Consider the following 23,685-nt stretch of genomic DNA (forward strand, 5'->3'; position numbering starts at 1 on the left):
GTACAGCCTCCCTTCTGTTGAGCACAGTTCTATAGCCAAAATCTCTATGAATTTTATTTTTCTTGTATTAAGTTTAGATCACCATTTCTCTCTGTGCAGGGTAAACTTCCTCTGATGTTGTGGCTGTTAAGGAGTGATTCATGTTTACCCATAATTAGCTGGGCAAATATTAGTTTCAGACTTTTAAAAAAATAGTTTTGGACCTCCTCTTAATGCGTCTGTACTTTGGGCAAGTTAATTAATTATGAGTATCACTCTAGGGAAAAAAAAAACATCTTTATCATATGTTTCACTATCCCAAAGCTTGCTGCAGGAGGCAGAAAGTAAATCTGAACTTAGTCAGAACATCTCTGCCCGGGAACATTTTGTATTTACCGATATTGATGGCCAAGTTTATCATCTCACTGTTGAAGGAAACTCAGTAAAAGACAGTGCTCGGATTCCACCAGATGTGAGTACAACCTTGATTAAATCTTCATCAAGAAGATTTTGTTTTGTTGGTTCCATATCCAGTGAAGGCATAGTTAAGTTGGAAACTTCAGAAAAGCCTAATGTAAATAAACTTTATTTAAGGAGATATTATCGATTAAACTTGTTCCATACTGCTAGAGAATAACGCTGTAACTATTTTGATTAAATGTTTACTGTGTGCTACTCATTTTTATCCCTGTAATAATCCATGAGGAGTTATCTCCATTTTACCCATAACAAAACTGTGGGAGAAGAAGTAACTTTCCCAAAGTTACCCAGCTTACTTATATGGCAGAGCAGTGTTTTAAACTCAGGCCTGTCTGACTTCAGTATCTGTCTTCTTTCCATTTCAGGCATTACCCTGAAGGATTTGACTTACAATCTAGTATTATTTTTGGATAATAGTAATCAGGTTGTAAGTGTAATAGTATTATTAACATTTACTAACTTACATATATCCTTATGGCCTTGTGGAATCTGTAACTAAAGTTTTGCCATTAATCATTTGTGTCAGCATGCATCTCATAGATAGTTTTTAATAGATGGATCATGAAAATGTTTATGTTAACTAATGCAGGCTATTATAATGGTTAAATGAAGGCATGAGGGGATTTTTTAAAATAGGTATATTTATTTTAAATTGCCATCTAAAAATGGAATGCTCTAGTAGAATGCCAACCCCCATAATTTTATAGGTGGCTTTGGGGTCTCATAAAGTTACAATCTAGATGTTGGCTGTGGCTACAGTCTTTTGAAGTGTAATGGGACAGAAGGATCTGTTTCCAAGTTGGCTGCCTCACAGGCTATTGCACATTAATGCTGGCTGTTGACGAGGGACCTTAGTTCTTCATGTCGATCTTTCCATAAGGCTGCTTGAGTGTCCTCACGACATGACAACTGGCCTCCCCTAGAGTAAGTGATCTGAGAAAGCAAGAAGGAAGTTGCAGAGTCTATTATGACCTAGTTTCAGAAGTCTCTTCAAAGGCAACTTCTTAATTAAACATTCTATTTTATGGTTAGGAAAGTAGATATCTTAAAATGTTGCTTCATATTATACAGAATTTCATTTCTTTAATATGTTTTTTTTATTAATGGACTTTATTATAATATTGATTTTTAAATCCAGTTTTTGTTTTGTTTCTTGACTATTACCAGAGTTTTTACGGTATTCAGTGTGTATGCTAGTCCACTAATGGTCAATTATTCAAACCACTAGAGTTTTCTTACTTTTTACCATGGATACCATTTGAATTTTTATGTTGTACAATAAATGCAAAAATAAAATTTCTTTTAATAAATAGAGAAGTAATTGAGCAGTAATATTATTTAATAGCTAACATGTATTGACTATTTACTGCATGGCAGGCATTGCTTTAAGGCCTTTGCCTTTATAAATTTCTTAATACTAGCAACAACTCAAGTTTCATGAACTTACCCTACTTTATGGACAATAAATCCAAGACAGAAAGGTTAAGTAAACATGCCTCAAATCACATACCAGTTTCAAGCTGGGATTCAAGCCCAGGCAGTGTGACTGCAGAGCCCAGGCTGCTGAGCCCTCCATGATACCACCTCTGAGCATCTGTTAGAACTGCAAGTTCCTTTCTTCCTCCAAGTTAGATTGACTACAGCAGCATTTCATTCTTATATTGTGCTTCTATATGTAACTTCTGTGCAAAGCTTTCTGTGAATTTAAACTGCATATGCCTTTAGTAAACAGCATCTCTTCACCTTCATGATTCCACAATGTTCCAAAACGTGTCAGTGAAGCTCTGGATCCTTTTTTCAATAGAAAAATCACGGCACAATTAGTTATAAAAGAGCTTTAAGTTTCCCTTGGAATGGATTTAGTTATCCTTTTGCAGTGAGAGATAAGTTTGAGTTGGCTCTCTGGAAAACCTTCCCTTTACTTCTCTGTTTTTCTTACTTTAATTTCCCCCTTTTTTTTTGAGGTATTTGTTCCTCAAAAGACATCCCCTCTCTTTAAATCTAGTTCCAGTAACTACTTAATGTCTATGAAGTTGAAATCTCCTATTTCTTCATAGTTGAAATTGATAGGCAATGTAGCTCTTTGTTAGTGTCTAAAGTCTGTTTTAGGATTTGATGACTAAAAGCATACTAAAGCACAGCCCTTTAAATTAAGTTTTATTAAAATATTTATTATAATGTCTTATACAGCATAGTGAAATTTATATTTGTTTGTTGCTGTTGTTTTCTAGGGAAGTATGGGTAGTATTACCTGCATCGCTTGGAAAGGTGATACATTAGTGCTTGGAGATATGGATGGAAATTTAAATTTCTGGGACTTGAAAGGCAGAGTATCCAGGTATAAGCCAAGAATGAAATCTTGTTATTTCATTAAAAAAAAGAAATGAAATCGTTTTGTTTTGTTTTGTTTAGTTTTGTTTTGTTTTGTTGAGATGGTGTCTTGCTTTGTCGCCCAGGCTGGAGTGCAGTGGTGCAATCTCGGCTCACTGCAAGCTCTGACTCCCGGGTTCACGCCATTCTCCTGCCTCAGCCACCCGAGTAGCTGGGACTACAGGCACCCACCACCACGCCCGGCTAATTTTTTTGTATTTTTTTAGTAGAGACGGGATTTCACCATGTTAGCCAGGATGGTCTCGATCTCCTGACCTCGTGATCCGCCTGCCTCGGCCTCCCAAAGTGCTGGGATTACAGGCATGAGCCAGCACACCCAGCCAAAAAATGACATCTTGATATCGTTCCATTAGAGGCTTGTGACTTGGCAAGAAGGATCAGTAAACTCATGGAGGTGTAGCTTGGACCCTTGGGTCCCTTCACCTAAACTTGGGAGGATGGGCCTTGAGCCAAGCATTCTTAGGAGATAGTTATCTGCAAGTGGCCCCTGCAGAAGTCTTAGCTGACCTTAAAGGGCAGGCCCTTTCTGTCAGATGTGGCCCCCAGTCCCAGCAAGTAAAGGGTTCTCCCATCATCAGACCTGTTAGAAATGGAAATAGTGAGAGATGTTAGACATAGCTTCTGGTGACCAGATCTCACTCTACATTGTATTGATGTTTTTGTTTCTTTGTCTTCAGAGGAATACCCACACACCGAAGTTGGGTGAGGAAGATTCGTTTTGCTCCTGGTAAAGGAAATCAAAAATTAATAGCAATGTACAATGATGGAGCTGAAGTGTGGGATACTAAAGAGGTAGGCCCTCTCCATGAGGATAAAACGTAAATAAATTGTTAGCCATAGGAACTGTGCTTTGTTAAAAAACTTCTTTCTGATTTAGAAATGAAAAGTACTTAATGAGTTCGTCAAGTTTCCCATAACAAATTATTTTCTTTACTTTACGGTATTTGTGTTCTAAAGGTAACAACTCAAGATTTATTTATTTATTTATTTATTTATTTTTATTTTTTATTTTGATATGGAGTTTCGCTCTTGTCGCCCAGGCTGGAGTGCAATGGCGCGATCTCGACTTATTGCAGCCTCCACCTCCTGGGTTCAAGTGACTCTCCTGCCTCAGCCTCCCTAGTAGCTGGGATTATAGGCATGTGCCACCACGCCCGGCTAATGTTTTGTATTTTTAGTAGAGACGGGGTTTCGCCACGTTGGGCAGGCTGGTCTCAAACTCCTGACCTGAGGTGATCTGCCCGCCTCAGCCTCCTAAAGTCCTGGGATTATAGGCGTGAGCCACCGCGCCCAGCCGATTTATTTATTTTTTAATGTTATCACTGTCTCTGAGACCTTTAAAATGCTGCCTATTTGTGGAAGATAGATTGCCAGAGGCTGTTCAGTTCTAAACTTGAACTGGGCCTTTGCCACAGACTGTCTTCCTTGACCATTTAATCTAGAATAATAAAGATCTTCCTTTTCTGTCTGGAAGTGATGCCCAAATTCACTCTTGAAGGTTCAGATGGTGAGCAGTTTAAGAAGTGGCAGAAATGTGACCTTTCGTATATTGGATGTGGACTGGTGTACGTCAGATAAAGTGATCTTGGCCTCAGATGATGGGTGCATCAGAGTCCTAGAGATGTCTATGAAGTCTGCGTGCTTTAGAATGGATGAACAAGAGTTAACCGGTATGGAATCCTAATGATAGGGGGCTTTGAAACCTGTCTTTACTTTGCCACAAGCTCTTGTATTTTGGGGAGAGAGCTGCTGCTTCTGTTTCGTTTCAGTCTTATTTTCTTAGAATCTGAGTTTAAGAAAATATATTAACTTGAAGCTTGAGTGTTTTTACTGCTGAGATGCTGCAATCTTTGTAACTATAGATGTCAATCATTCTCAATTCAGGTTTTTTAAGTGCCCCTTTTTTGACTCTTTTCTTTGGTTTGTTAACAAGATAAAAGATGTTTATGTTTATAAAAATGGCTTACTCAGAATTTAGGCAAACTCATCAGAGGACATAAATCTAGTGATAAGGCTGCTGGCTTTTTAATAATGGCCTTATGTCTTTTGCCACCATATATCATTGAAAAGTCACTTTAGAAAGTGTTCTGAGTATTATGAATTTTGATGCCAATCTGTGACTAGTAAAATGACCAGTCAAGCAAATTAGCAGATTGCAGTATCTTGCTCTGTTTTGTATGGTTGTTTTGACATTGCTTTTTACCAGAATAAAAAGCATTTTAGTAGAATATACTCCGTATGTGACTTCTAAAAAAAAAAAAAGAATGGGACAATTGTGAATGCTTCCATTTATCAGTTTAAAAGGCAGCTTTTGGCTGATGCAATACAGTGTTCATCCTTGGAAGATACTTGATCCTACTTGGAGTGGAGGAGGGAACTTCTTGCCTGAGTATTCTCCCAGCAAAACTTTGGTGCACACTCTAGGCTGATATGTAGAAAATTTCATGAGACTTTTCTGAACCTTTGTAGAATCAATATTTGGCACTTCAGACACAGTAAGGTTTTAAAAACCTGGTTTTTCACTTTGTGTTCATGCTTGAGGCACTACTGAGTTGCTGCTAATGTTAGCAGGGCTGCCTTTAACTTAGTTAGGTATGCTTTGGTTTTTGTCACTGCCCACCCCTGCCCACTGCATTTGGGCACCACCGCTTCTTACTATGTAACTGACTGCCATCAGGTGAAGCCAGAATTCAAGACCTACATTCCCATGTCTGTCCTTGTGTCGTTTGCCAGCTCTGGGGAAGCACCAGGATGGCCTCCTAGGAAAGGGCAAGCATTGGTATTCATTTTAAACCTAAAGGTATTGAGGACATTGAAGGAACTTCAAGGGTGGTTTTTGAAAAAATTGGTTACTAATTCTAGATAAAGAAGTGTGGAACTGCTATCTAAATGTTTGAAGAGCTTTTCCTTCACTTTTAATATAAAATTTGAATCTAAAAAGCTCCAAAGTCAAGGCGTAGCTTGTTCTTAAATTAAACTGACTACAGAAATGGAGTCCATTGTATTAACCCATGTTCAATACCATACTTGAACATCTGGCCTGTGGCCAGATTTTAGATCACATGTTTCTTTTAAAATTTTTCTGATTTTTTTTTTTATATTCTTTTCAATCTCTAATGTTACAGCCTCAGCCAGAAAGAGAAAACTAAATAGCAATTGGGAAAGGTCATGCAATTGTGTATTCATTCCACAAATTGAACTTCAAATTCAGAACAACCCTTAATAAATGTTAAAGAATGAAAACTATGGTAGTGTAAATGTGGAGTGAGGAAAAAGACATCTGTGTGTTCACCTCCAGATTCATGGCCGATTTGGTCTTGAGGAAAAAAAGTTTGATGTAGTATATTTCTATTCTGAGGAATTAGAAGTATATTTGGGGCTTACTGACATGGGATAAAAATAAAATAGGTCATAACATTGGTGTTTCCTATGTTTTCTTCAATTCTCCTTGAAAACAAGTAGAGAACATAAAATATTGATTCACATCTGTACATTTTCTTAGAGCAGCTTAGATAGGCCACTTCTTCCTCCAATAAAGAGGGGGCAGTCAGACAAATTAGAAGATTAGAATTCCTGTTTTTGAGTTGGAGAACCTTTCTTATCGGCTGCCTATATGTCAGGGACACAAAGAGCCATCAAAATAAATCTTAATAGTCTTTTTAGCAGCATCTAAAAGGAATGCAAGAATATGAGACTGTTTAATAGCATTCTGGTATCATGCAGTTTCCACACCCTTTAAATAGTATTGACTTGATATCAGGGGCTGTTCAACCTAATTTCCTCCCCAGTGTTTTTTTTTTTTTTAATTTTATTATTATTATACTTTAAGTTTTAGGGTACATGTGCACAATGTGCAGGTTTGTTACATATGTATACATGTGCCGTGTTGGTGTGCTGCACCCATTAACTCGTCATTTAGCATTAGGTATATCTCCTAATGCTATCCCTCCCCCCTCCCTCCACCCCACAACAGTCCCAGGTGTGTGATGTTCCCCTTCCTGTGTCCATGTGTTCTCATTGTTCAATTCCCATCTGTGAGTGAGAACATGCGGTGTTTGGTTTTTTGTCCTTTTGATAGTTTGCTGAGAATGATGGTTTCCAGCTTCATCCATGTCCCTACAAATGACATGAACTCATCATTCTTTATGGCTGCATAGTATTCCATGGTGTATATGTGCCACATTTTCTTAATCCAGTCTATGATTGTTGGACATTTAGGTTGGTTCCAAGTCTTTGCTATTGTGAATAGTGCCGCAATAAACATACGTGTGCATGTGTCTTTATAGTAGCATGATTTATAATCCTTTGGGTATATACCCAGTAATGGGATGGCTGGGTCAAGCGTTATTTCTAGTTCTAGATCCCTGAGGAATCGCCACACTGAATTCCACAATGGTTGAACTAGTTTACAGTCCCACCAACAGTGTAAAAGTGTTCCTATTTCTCCACGTCCTCTCCAGCACCTGTTGTTTCCTGACTTTTTAATGATTGCCATTCTAACTGGTGTGAGATGGTATCTCACTGTGGTTTTGAGTTGCGTTTCTCTGATGGCCAGTGATGATGAGCATTTTTTCATGTGTTTTTTGGCTGCATAAATGTCTTCTTTTGAGAAGTGTCTGTTCATATCCTTCGCCCACTTTTTGATGGGGTTGTTTGTTTTTTTCTTGTAAATTTGTTTGAGTTCATTGTAGATTCTGGATATTAGCCCTTTGTCAGATGAGTAGGTTGCAAAATTTTTCTCCCATTCTGTAGGTTGCCTGTTCACTCTGATGGTAGTTTCTTTTGCTGTGCAGAAGCTCTTTAGTTTAATTAGATCCCATTTGTCAATTTTGTCTTTTGTTGCCATTGCTTTTGGTGTTTTAGACATGAAGTCCTTGCCCATGCCTATGTCCTGAATGGTATGGCCTAGGTTTTCTTCTAGGGTTTTTATGGTTTTAGGTCTAACATGTAAGTCTTTAATCCATCTTGAATTAATTTTTGTATAAGGTGTAAGGAAGGGATCCAGTTTCAGCTTTCTACATATGGCTAGCCAGTTTTCCCCTCCCCAGTGTTAAAGGCCACTGCTAAGCACATTTTTCCTAAGTAAGCATATATAGAAAGAAGCTTTCTGAAATCAGATTTCTGCACAAACCTTTCTTCTTCATCTGCCACAGCTTTCCACAGCCATTTTCGGTAATCTTGGGGCATTCAGAAATGTCTCACAATGACTTGCCGATGTGGGGAGGTCTGGGGATACTAAACAACCTGGAACGATCTGGCGCAATGAAGAATTGTCCTGCCCCAAACGCCAGTAGTGTTCCTTAGCTCTCTTTTTCACCGCTCATTGAATCACACTGAACAAAATCACAAAATATGGTCCTTTCCTTCCCAGACTTCCAGCTCACCTTAATGTTGCCACTTCCAAGTGGTGGAGGAATAACTTTTTTCTACTGATTTTCTTCTTGGCTCTTTGCTTACTGATTTTCTGCATTCCTGTCACGTAGGTAGCTAAAAACCTGGGTGTTATGATTCATACCTCACATAACTTTAGCCCAGATGGAGCAGAATCCATGACAAACAGCAATGATGCTAACTGCTTTTGCATTCTAATTGTGTAATTTTCAGAGGTGAATGAGCTCTTGCATGTGAGTTTCTCCAGATGTGAGATGATCTCCTATTACTTTTTCATGGCTGATCTTTACCCTTCAGAAGAAAGATTTCAATTCATTTGAGGGAGGGAAGTAGTAAGGGTCACTTTCAGTTTGTTCATGCTCATTGGGATGCTGTCAACAATATTTTGCTTTTGGAGAAATAACATATTTGTTTTTAAAAATAAGGTATTTCCCTCCTTTTATTCAGACTTGGTAAATGTTGTCTTGCTTGCATGATGTAAACACTCGATGCCGCCTTCTACGTGGATTCTCTTGTATCTTTTCATTTGTTCATTGATTGAGAAATTACCACACAGCATGAGAACTTTCCCTGAACCATTCCAAGATTATTATGTATAGTTAATTTTTTTCCCTGACATTTACCATTTCCAAACATACTGTGATATAATACCAACAACTATCTACATGAATCTACCTAAAACATATACATATACTATCTAAAATATGAATGGGGCTGACTTGAGAATTATATAGATTGTTGTCTATGAAGGATGAATAGAAAGAAAGTTAAGTAAGCTAGCCACCTGCATCCCTTTCAGTGCTAAGTGTTCAGTGCTTCTGTAGGTAGTTAGATAAGCCTCATTTTTCCAAGATACAATCCTTCCTTTATAGCCCAGATGTAAAAGAAAAGATGACTAAGTGGAAATTAAAAAAAAAAAATTCAAAGCAAAAGAAAATCTTTAATAAGAATAAAAGAAAGTGTTCAATAAGCAAAGCCAAATACAAATGATTACCTGGAGGAAAGTAATTCACAAGTCACAGACTGTCTACAGAGGGGCAAAACAGATAAACAAATGATGCTTAACATATGAAATGATACTCAACTTTATTTATAATAAGAAAAATATTTGACCTCCTACTGGTAAGGATAAAAGAAGAAAATAATTTTAAAAAGTAAATTTTTAAAAAGAGAAGAATACAAATTAAAATTGTTTCTTACCTATCAGATTCAAAAGCTTGAAAATATACTCTGTTGGCAAGGCTATGAGGAAACAAGCACTCTCATCCATTGCTAACAGTAAGATCCCTATAGGAAGGAATTTGGCAATATCTAACAGAGCTACATGCACATTTACCTTTTTACCCAGCAATCCCAGTGCTAAGAATTTATCTTAAGATGTACATTCAGACACTGTGACCAAAATGCACACAAAGTTATTCATAGCAAAATTTTGAAAAAAGCCGAACTGCTTAGCCGTAGGAGATTGGTTGAATAAATCTGGGGACATCTGCAGAATGGAGTAATCTATGCAGCTGTAAAATAGTGAGGAATAGCTCTGTGACCTGATGTAGAGTGATATCCAGGATATGTGTAAGTGAAAAATGCAAGTGTAAAAGAGCATGTATAGCCTGCTTGTGTACAAGGGCGGATTTTATACATAGGTTCATGCACACGTTTGCTTACTAAAACACACACCACACATACACAGAATAATCCAGAAACCAATGAGAATAGTTAGAAGATGTAGATGGAAAAATGGAGAGTATGGGGATAGCAGTGAAACTTCTCTATCTTTATTATACAGTTTCAAGTTTTGAACCATTTATATATTTTATATATTAAAAATATACAGTGAAAACAAGAGTGAAGAAAAAGCAAACCCTAAAATTGAATGCAAGACACAGTTGAACCAAACTGTGTAACAACAATATTGGTAACATAACCACACACACACACAAAAACAGTTCAAATAACTAAAACACAGAACTTCCCATTCACTGCACACCTTTATTGGTTTATATTCTAAGGACAGAATTGCTAAGGAATGTTGAACTTTACCGGGGTAGTTGATGGTGACACTAGTAATTCTGAAGCTGTTTTGTGCATGTTGTAGTCTGGAACACATTAGTAACCAAATTGCAGTTTTGGGGAGCCAAGATCTGTGCTGATAGAAAGGGAGATACGGATGGGAAATGGCGGTGGTGGGAAGAAACATTCCAGGGGTGGATTTGGGTTGGTAAAAAATCATGACTTCTTGAACATGTATGTTCCCTGGCTCTGCTCACAGAGAGTTTTCTTGCAATGACACTCAATGGCAGTGAGCGCACATAGCACCCAGATTTTACTTTGCAAGTTCCATTTCCAGGCTAAAAGGAGCCAGAGCTCTTTGGACAAAAAGTTTATTTCAGGACAGAGGCACAAAAGGTGCAAGATGGGTCTGGGGCATCTTGTGGTGCCAGAATTCAAGTAAGGAATTGAAAAACCAAGGAGGACCTGACATAAGAGGCTTCTCCTGTCAAACTGGGGGTAGTCTGAGCATCACGAAAACTAATGGTGGTATTGATGTAAGTGCAGAATACCAAAGAAACCCTCACTCCATAGTAATAGTCACAGTAAGGAAAGGGGAAGTGGGCAAGAGGCAAAAGCTCAGGTGGACAGAAGAATGCCAGCTGACAAATGCGGAAAGAATAAGATTAGAAAATCACCACTTTGCAGCCCCGATACAATAATTAATTGTATACACAAGCAAGGATCACTTGTGGATGTCAAATCACTGAGTAAAAGGATGTTTGAGAATAGGAAATTCAATCTGACAATATTTCCTCCACATATTACTTACTAATTAATTATACAGTGGAGAAGGTGCCCTGATAAGAAAGAGCTCTGGTGAATACCCCTTATCTAGATGATCAGATTTAGTGTTTCCTGTAACCAGACAGCTAACATGTTCCTTCTGGTGCAATGCAGTGAAAAGTACACAGCATCCTTTGTTCAGACTCTGCCAAAAATGTTTAACCCAAATCTGATAATCAGAAAACAGACAAGTTAGAACGTAGGGCATTCTCCACAGCAGCTGACCAGGACTCTTCAAAAATGAAAAGGTCATGTAAGGCCAAAACCAAAAAGGAAGAGGACCATTCTAGATTGGAATAGACTAAAGAGACATAACAATGCAGTGTACCAGCCTTGACTGGACCCCAGATTTTTAAAAATAATACAGCTGTCAGGACATTTGGGGAATAACAAGGGACTTTTGAATTTGGACTGCATTTTAAGTGATTTTACTGAATCAATATTAAAATTCTTGGGTGTAAAAAAAGTATTATTAAAAATATTTCCAATCACTTTCTGGCTTTTAAATTGAAAAATCCACATAAAATATTTTATGTATAATTTAATTTTTATTTAACTACATAGAATAAAGTTTTCTAAAGCAGAGTTTTCCAATAGAAACATAATGTGAGCCACATAGGTAAGCTTAAATTCTAGTATCCACATTTTAAAAAGTAAAAAGAGATGAAATTGATTTTAATTAAAATTTTATTTAAGCCAATATATCCAAAGTTTTATTTCAACATATAATCAGTATTAAAAGTTACTAGGGAGACATTTTACTTTTTTAAAATTATTCATTCTTCAAAATTCTGTCAGTATTTTACATTTATTGTAAAATGAATTGCCCTCAAAATTTATGGGACAAATTTTCAGCAGAAACAGTTAAGCTCTATTTAGATTTTATAAAATTTTCAGTTGAAAAAGTAGGCATGTATTCAAGTTGTTTCAAACATATTTAAAAGTTATCCAATGACTGAATCAATAATCACTTTTTAAGTTTAAATTAGACAAACATTCATTTCCTTCATTATACTAGCCATATGTTAAGTGACTATCATATTGGATATCATACTGGATAATTGCACAGTCCAGAGTTGATGTGGATCACTGATACGATTTGGCTGTGTGTCTCCACCCAAATCTCATGTCAAATTGTAATCTCCACAGGTCAGGGGAGGCAGCTGGTAGGGGGTGATTGGATCATGGGGGCAGATTTCCCCCTTACTGTTCTCACGATAGTGAGTGAGTTCTTAGGAGATCTGATGGCTTAAAAGTGTGGCATTTGCCCCCTCGCTGGCTCTCTCCTGCTGCCATGTAAGATGTGCCTTGCTTCCCCTTCACCTTCTGCCATGATTGTAAGTTTGCCTCCCCAGCCATACGGAACTGTGAGTCAATTAAACCTCTTTTCTTTATAAATTACCCTGTCTCAGGTAGTTCTTTACAGCAGCATGAAAACAGACAAATACAGTCACTTAAATAAGCCAACACCATTTATAAGTTTGTGTCATTTTACATAATTGTGTCTATTCAAGGGATCCATGGATAAAGCCTCTTCAGGATTCTGGAGGGGAGTTGGTAGTAAGGCCAAGTTGTAAAAGCTAGGGCACCCCTAGAAATTTGGAGCTAAGGTCGAGTCCGATGGAGTGTAGGGTGGTCAGAGCAGAGCTGCTGGGCATTGCAGCCTTTAGGTCTTCTGCTTCTTTGCACTGAAACATGTTGACAACTAGGCAAATCTTGCTTGTTAGTGTTCTAAGTAAGCCAGCTGCTGGATGTGGGGGATGCTAGGGCCTAGAGTCTAAGAAGATAGCCCCTGTGTTCAAGAGCTACCTTTATAAGTGAGACCTGGGAATGCTAGTGATCACAGGTGGCATGATCCCTTCAGTGACATACTCAAGGTTGATAGGCCATGTTAGTTGAATAGTCTCGGAAAAACAAAAGTACATACAGGTAAATATATTTATTTTTAATATTTAAAAATAATGAACTTTGTTGCTATTTGTTGAATCATTGCATTGAATCCTTTATTTAAGTAGTACCAGAGTTGTATACCACACAGGATACTTAAATTTTAAAGGGGAAAAGAAGGCCGGGTGTGGTAGCTCATGCCTATAATCCCAGCAATTTGGGAGGCCAAGGTGGGCAGATCACCTGAGGTCAGGAGTTTGAGACCAGCCTGGCCAACATGGTGAAACCCCATCTCTACTAAAAATGCAAAAATTAGCCAGGCATGGTGGCAGGTGCTTGTAATCCCAGTTACTTCGGAGGCTGAGGCAGGAGAATCGCTTGAACCCGGGAGGCTGAGGTTGCTGTGAGCCGAGATCGCACCACCACACTCCAGCCTAGGTGACAGAGCGAGGCTTTGTCTCAAAAAAAAAAAAAAAAAAAAAAAATCAAAAAAGGGGGAAAAGAAGAATATGTTAATCAGATTTGAATGCAGAGACTCTCTCTGCTCTTGGCTTGTGTTTCCTAAGCAGTGACTACATTGAATATACTCTCAGTTGTTCCAGATTTACCTGTTGCTCTCTGCTGACTGCTCTGTAAATGGTTTATAGCTGAAGCTTCATTGTAGTATAAAACTTCATTTTATTTTTAAAAACCTTTCTTTGTTGTCTAGAGCCTGTGTGGTGCCCCTATCTCCTTGTTCCAAGGGCCTCTCTTGCCTTGAAAGCCTTCTTATTACACCAGCCTTGGAATGGACAGTATTCTTTGGACATTTCTCATGTGTAAGTTTTTTCACTTTTCTTTTTCTTTCATAATTTACTTGGGGTTGAAAGACACCCATGAAAGTCAGCCATGGCCTGTACTCCAGCATTTAAAGGGAATGGAGCCTTTAAAGCCGAGAGAAGGCAGAGACACTACAGAATTGCCAGGCTGCCTCTGGGTTCTCGGGCCTTTGTGGAAGTGTGGGTCAGTGAGGAGCTGTGAGGGCGTGTATTGCTCTCAGGTGGCTGTGTGCTTGTCTTATGGTCTGAACATGGATGTGTCGTGATGATGAAAAGGATGCGTGTGAAGAGGGCAATGGAAGGCAGGAGAATTTGGAGCCGGGCACGTTCTTTTTAAAAGCAGCATCATTAGCTTCAGGGATATACTGTGTCTTATAAATCTCAATATTTGCCTCATTGCAAAAAAATATTCACAGAAACTATTAGTGATTATTAATTAAATTCACAAATATTACTGAACTCCTGCCATGTGCAGCACGGATGGAGGATTTAAAAATAATGCCAGGAAGTGTCTGTTCTCCAAGCACTGTCTCCTCAGAATATTCATTCTGCAGAGCTCTAAATGAGCAGATTCCTTTAGTAACATTGTTAAGTTCTTCATTAAAAGGAATCTAAACCTGATAGATTTTAAAGCCTGCTTATAAATTTCCTGGTTTCTTGAAAGCCAAGGAGGCTTTCTTTACTCATTTTCTTGTTTTTGACTCAATAAGATAAAAGCAGATATTAAAGTTGATTGGTGGGGTCCTGAGTAGATTGTTGTTATTTTGGTCTATAACCAGGTTTCTAACCAAGAACTACGAAGAAGGTTATCTCTATATTAACACAACTTTTTTCAGGTGAAGAAATACGTGATTTTAAGTGAAGAGATAATGAACTCATTCAAAATTTTTTCTTTACAGTGACTATCCAGAAAATGAAGAAATAAAGAATCTCCTCCAAGAACAGTTGAATTCATTGTCTAAGTAAGCACTCCATGTTTCATTAGAAGATAGGAATATGAGAAAGAAAAATACAATTCAACTTTTCAAAATTAAAATAAGTTATGTTTTAGAAAATATTAGTGGCCCAAGAAGAGACCATTCTGTTTAGAGGTTTGCTTCCCGTTAGAGTCTGTGTTTTGCAGAAAAAGTACTTATTCAGTAGTTACAGTGAAAGAGCATCTGTCTTCACCAAGTTCATGAGCACCAGCTGCTCTGATCTCACATCAAGGCAGGACTAGATGCATAGTGTGAGCATCCTTGTAGCTCAGCTTGCCTCTACTACAAACCTCCATGAAGCCTCACAGTGGGAGACGAATCGCAGGGTGATTCTGGGTCTGCTTCCCGCTTCTAAAATGAGTTCTCTGTGTCAGGTGCTGGTGTGCACAGGTCTGGCTAAGAAATTAATGTGCTCCCTAGAGCCAAGGGCATTTAACAGAATGTACTGGGAATAAGAAAGGAAAAAATACGGGTCTACAAGGAGTTCTTGGGGAAAGCGTAACACATTTTTGCAATCTAGAATCTGTTACATATAATTATAGTATTTAACAAATTAAGCATGATATTTTATTGATGGAAAATTCAAAATAATTAGTTTTTTCTATGCAAAGATTAACATTTATGTTTAAATGGGAAACTATAGATTTAAAGAATGTCTTCCTTTCTGATTTGTGAATATTCAGTATTTTACTATTTTAGAAATACGAATTTATAAAAGCACTAGCCATTCTTCCTTAGATACTTTATTTTTGGAATAGTTTCAGAATAAATTACAAATGTCATCTTCTTTAAAGTATTTACTGTTCTTGATGATTTTTTCAACAATGGCATTCTTGTTCCAGTAGTTAGGCAGCTAATACTTTCAAAAACTGTTGCAAGCCTATAAACCAGAAATGAGAGCGCCGCAGCTCCCTGTGGTGGCTGAAAGCTGCTGCTTCTCCAAGCCTTGAGAACACTCTCAGCCCCCTTCAACTTTTATAATTTCAGGGTCATGGTAAAGTACCTTGTCTTGTGTAAATTCTAAACATGTTATTTGACTGGAATTTTTCATTTCAAGAGTATATTGATCAACCCCCATGCTTTATTGTTTGATTGAAAACTTTTGTCTCACTTTTGTCCGGATTTCTTCCACAGTGACATAAAGAAACTGTTGCTTGATCCAGAATTCACTCTCTTGCAGAGGTGCCTGCTTGTTTCAAGGTAATATTGTTTGATGTATTCTGTATAAGAGACAGGATTTCAAGTTAACTCATTTCTTTTAAGGGTTTTTAGTTACAAACACTTAGATTTTAGAAAAATGTATCAGTTCATCCTTTAGATTTAACTTAAAATAATTTTGACAGTAGTAATAACAAATAGGGAAAAAATCAAATTGCATTTTAAATGTGAGATCTAGGCCTTCTCTCTGGAAAGCACTTCCTCCTACAGCTTTTTAAAATATGTGTTTTAAAATATCAGATACAGGTATATTTAAATATACCAATAAATTATATTTAGAAGCGATAACCTCTATATCCTGACTTACAGTAGAGTTTGTCACTTATAAAAAAGACTCCTCTCCCCACAGAATAAATAGCACATTACTTTCATACCTTATCTAGCCAGTTATCCCAGAGGAACTTCTTCCTAATGTGAATCAATGGCCCACATTGAAAGGTGTGCTAATGGCAAACCAGGTAAATAATTGTTCTTAACACAGAACAGAAAGATGCTGGAGTCTGAAGGGGTCCTATGCAGTCAGGCCCCTGTATTGTTGAAGGCCCAGTAGCAGGGCAGGAGAACTTGCTGCCTCCCCCTTTCACCCTGTCAGGCCCCATGCCAGTATCCCAGTGGATATGTGACAACACTCCCTTCCAGTCCCTCAGTCTACTCTAGGAAGCCATCCAGGCCAGGTGTGCTGAGTGCAGTCAAAACTTTGCTTCATCCTTGCCAGGCTCTATGGTGATGAATCGGAGCTGCACTTCTGGACTGTCGCTGCCCACTACCTGCACAGCTTATCCCAGGAAAAGTCAGCCAGCACAACAGCTCCTAAAGAAGCTGCTCCTCGAGACAAACTGAGCAACCCACTGGATATATGCTATGACGTGCTCTGTGAAAATGCCTACTTTCAGGTAGTCTGCTTCACACAGCAAAACCTTTAGAGCTGTCATCTTGATTACTTATATCTTTGTCAATATCTTAAACTTGGGAAACTTTCAAACTAAGTTACTGTTCAGTAATAGAAATAAGCCCTTGAAAATTAGCTGGGTGTGGTGGCGCGTGCCTGTAGTCCCAGCTACTCAGGAGGCTGAGGGAGGAGAATCACTTGAACCCGGGAGGCGGAGGTTGCAGTGAGCTGAGATCATGCCACTGCATTCCAGCCTGGGCAACAGAGCAAGACTCTGTCTCCAAAAAAAAAAAGAAAGAAAAGAAAGAAGCCCTCGGTACATTTGCATTAAAAAAAAAGCCTGATTCAAGATTTGAAAAGCTCATAGACAGTTACTGAGTTGTTTACTAAACATTAAAATTTTATTATTAAACAGGCTTGTTTAATTTGTCTTACATTTTTAACTTGGCTTCATTTTAATTCTGTCATTAATTTTCTATAAATAACAAATACTTTATACACTTGGTTTGAATTTGCTGTTCACATGATAATTTCTTTAACCTCCTACAGAATCCTTCAGTGCACATAGGTTTTTCATCCGGCTCTACTTAAGTGTCAGTTTCTGTAGGCAGGCAGGTATGCATCCAAGTGATAATATCTATCAACATTTTTGCTGTTCAAATTCTTATTAAATGTTTGGAGTGCTGTAAAGTTGATTATCTAGTAACCTGAAAAGTCAAAGTAGTTTATTAAAATGATCTTATTAAGTACAGTAAAATTTAAATAATTCCAAACTCTTATAATCCAGGCTTAATTTTTCTTTTTTTTCCAATTCTAGAAATTTCAGCTAGAAAGGGTTAATCTACAGGAAGTGAAACGGTCAACTTATGATCATACAAGGAAATGTACAGACCAGCTACTGCTCTTGGGTCAAGTATGTCAGTTTTTATAACTACATGCTTCATTAAATTGCTAGTTAATTCGTATTTCAGAGCAATATATCTGTATGTATATATTTCATAATATTTTCCCCTTGTATGTCCCTCCTTCCCTGTAGACAGTTTAGGCTTTCTTTCAAAATAATACCAATAAACCTCATGAGAAAAAACATATGGTTAACCAGCTTGTAATTTAGACTTCCATAATGCCCAGTGGAGCCCAGCTATTTGTTTTGTTTTGTTTTTGTGTCTGAATTGACTGGTACAAAGCTAAAATAGGCAATTACTCGAGCACCTAGATACACCAGCCTCTGGCTTTATGTTTGTCTCAAAAGAGTATTGTAGCACCTCTGTTTAATGTTTGTATTTGTAAACAAAATATTCAATTGCATTTTTTGAAAATGAGTGTTTTCCTTTAGTTTTCTACCTTATGAATTTTAAAAAGTTATGTTGGAGGAAAATGTTCTCATAATTAGAAAAACCGTTTCTCTTACTAGACAGACAGAGCTGTGCAGTTGCTGTTGGAAACAAGTGCAGATAACCAGCATTATTACTGTGATTCACTGAAAGCCTGTTTAGTCACTACTGTCACCTCGTCAGGCCCCTCTCAGAGCACCATTAAGTTGGTGGCAACGAATATGATTGCCAATGGCAAATTGGCAGGTAAGGCACACTTGATATGTTTGTCATCTCTCTGAAAAATGAGACCTTGTTCCCAGCAAAGTATTTGATTAGTAGGGACATTTCTTTCTCTTTTACATATGCTGAAGAAAAATAGAAAAATTATTGCTACCTATAAATCAGATGAATATAATTGTCTAAACCAGAATTAATTGTTTACACTTTTCAGAGTGAAAGGGGGCACTGTTAATAATTGCCGAGATAATAGGCATAAATCCAACAATCCTAGGCAAATCAGAACAATAAAACCTGTGAGAGAACTATGCTCTCCCTACTTATTCTCCAGACTGTATTGTGCTTCCTACCCTGGTTACTTGAGTAATAACAGTAAAACTCTTAATATTATGTTTCAAAATTTAAATCAAGAATGTCTTCAGTAGGTATAAAATGGGCACAACTAGATAAGATCAAATGGGGATTTAACTTTTTAATGACTTCTCAAAGAAGGAGCTGCAATGTCACTTAAGGGGATGCGCTTTTGTCTTTCAGAGGGCGTTCAGTTGCTCTGCCTGATAGATAAGGCTGCAGACGCCTGCCGCTACCTGCAGACATACGGCGAGTGGAATCGGGCTGCATGGCTGGCAAAAGTAGGTGGTTCCGAGTTTCAATAGGTGCCCTCAACATTTGGGATAGAAAGCTCAGTCCTGAACTTTGGACTTATGACTTAGAAACATTTTTTGGCCTGCAAAGCTGCTTTGCAAATACTGTCTTGGAACCTTTATCCTTTTCCTATTCTTTATGAGTGTAAATTGCATTACTTATTTAAAAATGGATCTTGCATTGGTAGCAATTAAGTAAATGCAGCTGCCTCCTCTTCCTCCCAGAGTCTGAGCCGAAACTACAGTCCAGAGGTATAGCCAGGCCCTGGGTCCCATAGGCACAGACCGTTATCATTATTCAGAGTATGCAGCAGCTTCAGGGCAGTGTGCTAGTCAAGCAGAGCCTAGCCTGTATTTCATAGAAACAGATCTCACTTTAACTGAATTACTATTTTTTCTTTATAGAGTGCAGGATGTTTTTGTTGTTAACACAGGCGTCTTTCTCAGGTCCGTTTGAATCCTGAGGAGTGTGCCGATGTTTTAAGGCGGTGGGTTGACCACCTTTGTTCTCCACAAGTCAATCAGAAATCAAAGGCTCTCCTGGTTCTCCTCTCTCTGGGCTGCTTTTTTAGCGTGGCAGAGACGCTTCACAGGTAAACCGAGAGTTCACATGGGCTGCTCAGGCCTGCCCGTGAGCAGTCACTTCATGTTCTCTCGCGGTTCTAGCAGGTCATGGTACTCGATGTGTAAAGTGAAAGGAGAAGTATACATTTCAGGTTTGTCAAAAAACCCAAAGGAGAATGGAACTGTCCGTATTCATTACATCTTCATTCGGTCTAGGAGCTATGCTGGTTTCCTGCTAATATGCTGATCAGACCTAACAGGCACCTAGTAAAAAGGGAATTTAAAAGTCTTCAGAGAATTGGGGTCCATTCAGCTTTGACTAGAGCAACTGAGAGGAGGCCCAGAGAGCAGGGGGGAGAGGCGACAGAAGGCGTGGTGAGGTGGAGACATCCCGTCTGAAAATCTGGAAGAGGAACAACCATCACTAATTGTGGAGCATTTCATTTATTCAAAACTAAGGGAGGTAGATTACAGAAATATGACAAAAGATTACTTGTCAACTCTGGACAGGGGTACATGGGCACTTGTCATATCTCTGTAGATTTTTGTGTATTTAAACTATTTCACCATTTTTTAAAGTATTACTTTTAAAAAGCTTGTGTTTGGAGATGTGAGTATTCTTCCCTCCTTTTTTCAACAAACCAGGGCTTAGAAAAGTGCTTGTATCTTAATGCAGTACGCAGGTTTCCAGGGAAAATGTGTAAATGTCTTTATACCCTTCGATGCTGCTGCCCACCAGTGATGTAAATCACAAAGCATAACTCTTGTTTTGTTCTGTTGAGCAGCATGAGATACTTTGATAGAGCAGCCTTATTTGTGGAAGCTTGCCTCAAGTATGGAGCATTTGAAGTCACTGAGGACACAGATATCCTTTGCAAGGTTGTTTGTAGTGACGAGGAAGAAAGTGACATGCATGGGTTTTGGAATTTCCCTTAGTTGTGCTGCCTGGACAGGAACTATATTATATTGTGAAAGATCCATGTTCTGATTTTCTGATTCACCAAAGCCAGGAAAGAGGGAGAAATTAGAGGACAAAGAATCAGATAAGAAGGTGGCTGCACCATGGGTGTCAGCTTTGACTAGGATGGAGGGAGGCAGGAAGGACTATAGAGGACAGGGCCCCCAAGTCTTGTTTGAACTTAAAAAGAAGATGAAGGAATGATTTGGGAAACAGGTAGAAGGACCTGGTACTTTGAAATAGTACTTTTTCAAGACCAGACATTCCATGGAATAAATTTTATATATTTATCTAGAAAAAATATACTGGAATAACTAAAAGAGTCTCACGATCACCTCTAGTGACAATATGATATGGGACAAAATACAGCACTTAAAGAGAGGTGTTGCTCAGGCCAGCCACTATAATCCACCCATCAGCCAGAACATTTTATTTCTTCTAAATGGCACTTGAGCAACATTGGTTTCTTTGAAAAGAATGAACTTGAGAATGCAACTCCCAGGACCAGAAAAGAATGAAATTGGGCCAGTGCTTGCATGGTCCTGCTGCTGCTCACTGCACTTTGCTTCAAATTCTTACATTTGCTCTCATTTCTACATGGCAGGTACTTGGTTCTCTCTCTCTCTCTCCCTCTTTCTCTGTGTGTGTTTATAATTTTTTTTTTTTTTTTTTTACAGAGAAATAAAACTAAACTAAAAAATTTTTTTTTCCTTTTTTTGAGGTAAGGTCTCACTCTTCTGCCCAAACTGGAGTGAGTGGCACGATCATGGCTCACTACAGCCTTGACTTCCTGGGCTCAAGCAGTCCTCCCACCTCATCCTCCCCAGTAGCTGGGACCATAGGTCCACACCATTGTGCCTGGCTTTTTTTTTTTTTTTGGTAGTGACCCGGGTCTCACTATGTTGCCCAGGCTGGTCTTGAACTCCTAGTTCAAGCAGTCCTCTCACCTTGGCCTCCCAAAGTGCTGAGATTACAGGCATGAGCCACCCAGCCCTGCACTGAAAGTTTTTTAAAATTAAACTAAAGGCTGAGCCTACTCAAGATCATGTACCTAGTCACTGGGAGGGTGACTGGTTCAGTGTATGCATTTTGAGGATCAAAGCATCAGCACAGAGTACCCAATAGGCTGTTTAAAAAAATAAATAAATAAATAAAACAATAGGACAGGGCTTTCTAAAAACCCAACATCCAGATATAGGGAACATTCAGAAATAAATATCTGCCCCCAAACTGCCAGCCTCTCAGACTTTCAAATGGAATGAGGATATGCAGGTTAAGTTTCTCCTCTCTTATCAATCATTCATCTTCCAATCTTCAGTTGAGTGTAGGTTATGGGAGAATCTGGGAGGATGTTGGTTGGGTCTTCTGGAAGGAGAAGCTTTGGACTCAGCTGGTACGAAAGGTAATGATGGTACAGACTGAGACATGGCCTACTATGGCCGGGAATCACCCTCTGCCCGCGAAAAGTCTCCTGTGTTCATCCTGTGCTGCCCGCTGTGGACGCCAGGTCCCTTCCGAGCAGCCAGCAGAGCAGACGCGACTCACCCTTCCTGCTTCTGGGAGCCTGTGAAGAGTCTCATAACAGCCCTTTTTACTCTTCTTTTCCTTAACTATGGTTTACAGAAACTCATCACTGCTATATATGCAGATTATGCCCGGAGTTTGAAGAACCTCGGTTTTAAGCAGGGAGCAGTTCTCTTTGCTTCAAAAGCCGGAGCAGCTGGCAAAGACTTATTGAATGAGCTTGAGTCCCCCAAGGAAGAACCCATTGAAGAGTGACAGCTTAATAAATGCCAGGGAATCTGACCTGGAAGGCAGATGGGAGGGGGCTGGTCTGGCTGTGGCCACTGTCACAGTCCAGGATGAAGAGGAGTACAGGGTCCTGTGAGCTGTTTGACCACTGTTCTAAGACTATGTGTGCCCAAAAGCACATGAGCCTCTATGTTGAGAGTAAGTCTGTATCCTGCATTGGTCTCAGAAAGAATGTGAATGCTTAAGATTTTGAAAGTACATAATATTTTATACTTTGGGAGAGAGCTTTAAGAGTCCCTGGAAATACTTTTTAATTTTTTTAACTTACAATTCAAGAGACTGAATCACTTTTCTCATTGATTAAATGTAAAGATTATTGAGAAACCTATAGTAAATGAAATTTGTGAGATGTTTTCTCAAATATATGCTGTGCCTGTACTTATATACAGTCTTTCAAGATACAAACAAGGCAGAAACATTTAAACTAGTATTAAAGGTAGTTTACCAAAGCATTTTTTGTTTTCTTACCTTGAAAACACAGAACCGTTAATTCCTTGGTTTAAGCAGTCACTAAGTTTTGTAATTTTAGGCTCAGAGGCCCATAGGAGGTTTTAAGATTTATGTTTAGTCCGATAGGTGAGGTCTTTCTTTGATATTTTGAATTTTAACTCCTTTTATGATACATCACAGTAACCTCATTTTTGAAGTCTTTGTACTTTAATGTTCTCTCTGTTCTAATAGTTGAAGTATGAGATGAGATGTAACTATTATAAACTGTTGCTGAAAACATAAATGTCTGTAACTTACAAACATGATAAATAAATTAAAAATTCCATCCAGGCCTTTGTGTTCTCTGCATTGCTGTGCATGAGGCCAGGTCATGAGCTGGCTCCTTAGGAGTCATCTGGTCGCCCAGCCTCTAAAGCCTGGCTGCTCCTGCTGTATCCAGAGAAACCTGTATGTGGGAATCCCATGGGTGCAGTACAGGGCAGGAAGGACACCCACACCCTGGGCAAGTCTACCTCTGAGTTCCCGAGTGGGAATGTGGCTTAGTGCACAGCTTTTGGAGATGAGGGGGTGAGCACTTCCATCTTTTCCCTCCTGAGCCTGCTGGGTGACACATCATACCCACCAAGAGGTACAATTTTTAAAGAGAAGCATAGCCTCTTTCTACTGTTAGACCAACCAGTCTGACACCCTCTGCCAAGGAACTGAGCTCCATGGAAAGGAAGGCCTGTCCCAGGAATATTTGTCCATAGCTCGGTGCTTTGGCAAGCAGTTCTGTGTCTGGAGTTGGTTCCTTCCGATAGGTTCTTGGTCTCGCTGACTTCAAGAATGAAGCCACAGAC

The 23,685-nt window shown here is 38.7% G+C and overlaps 1 protein-coding gene across 3 annotated transcripts in view; it reads left to right on the forward strand.

Annotated features, from left to right (window-relative positions):
- WDR11 (WD repeat domain 11) overlaps positions 1 to 23,176 on the forward strand; it is a 62,899-nt gene extending 39,723 nt beyond the window's left edge. For 2 of the 3 annotated variants that reach the window (XM_003825660.5, XM_008950981.5), the window contains exons 16-29: positions 304 to 451; positions 2,691 to 2,797; positions 3,528 to 3,642; positions 4,349 to 4,520; positions 13,673 to 13,781; positions 14,681 to 14,743; positions 15,893 to 15,958; positions 16,692 to 16,869; positions 17,683 to 17,778; positions 18,280 to 18,445; positions 18,953 to 19,050; positions 19,510 to 19,655; positions 20,412 to 20,491; positions 22,206 to 23,176. In XM_003825660.5, coding sequence (XP_003825708.1) covers positions 304 to 451; positions 2,691 to 2,797; positions 3,528 to 3,642; positions 4,349 to 4,520; positions 13,673 to 13,781; positions 14,681 to 14,743; positions 15,893 to 15,958; positions 16,692 to 16,869; positions 17,683 to 17,778; positions 18,280 to 18,445; positions 18,953 to 19,050; positions 19,510 to 19,655; positions 20,412 to 20,491; positions 22,206 to 22,363 — 1,702 coding nt within the window. In that variant the 3' untranslated portion in view covers positions 22,364 to 23,176. The remainder of the gene's footprint in view (positions 1 to 303; positions 452 to 2,690; positions 2,798 to 3,527; positions 3,643 to 4,348; positions 4,521 to 13,672; positions 13,782 to 14,680; positions 14,744 to 15,892; positions 15,959 to 16,691; positions 16,870 to 17,682; positions 17,779 to 18,279; positions 18,446 to 18,952; positions 19,051 to 19,509; positions 19,656 to 20,411; positions 20,492 to 22,205) is intronic. The other variant, XR_010113213.1, reaches the window with a different exon arrangement.
- Positions 23,177 to 23,685: the final 509 nt, after the last annotated feature.

Source organism: Pan paniscus, chromosome 8, assembly GCF_029289425.2.
Source record: "Pan paniscus chromosome 8, NHGRI_mPanPan1-v2.0_pri, whole genome shotgun sequence".
Classification (NCBI taxonomy): domain Eukaryota; kingdom Metazoa; phylum Chordata; class Mammalia; order Primates; family Hominidae; genus Pan; species Pan paniscus.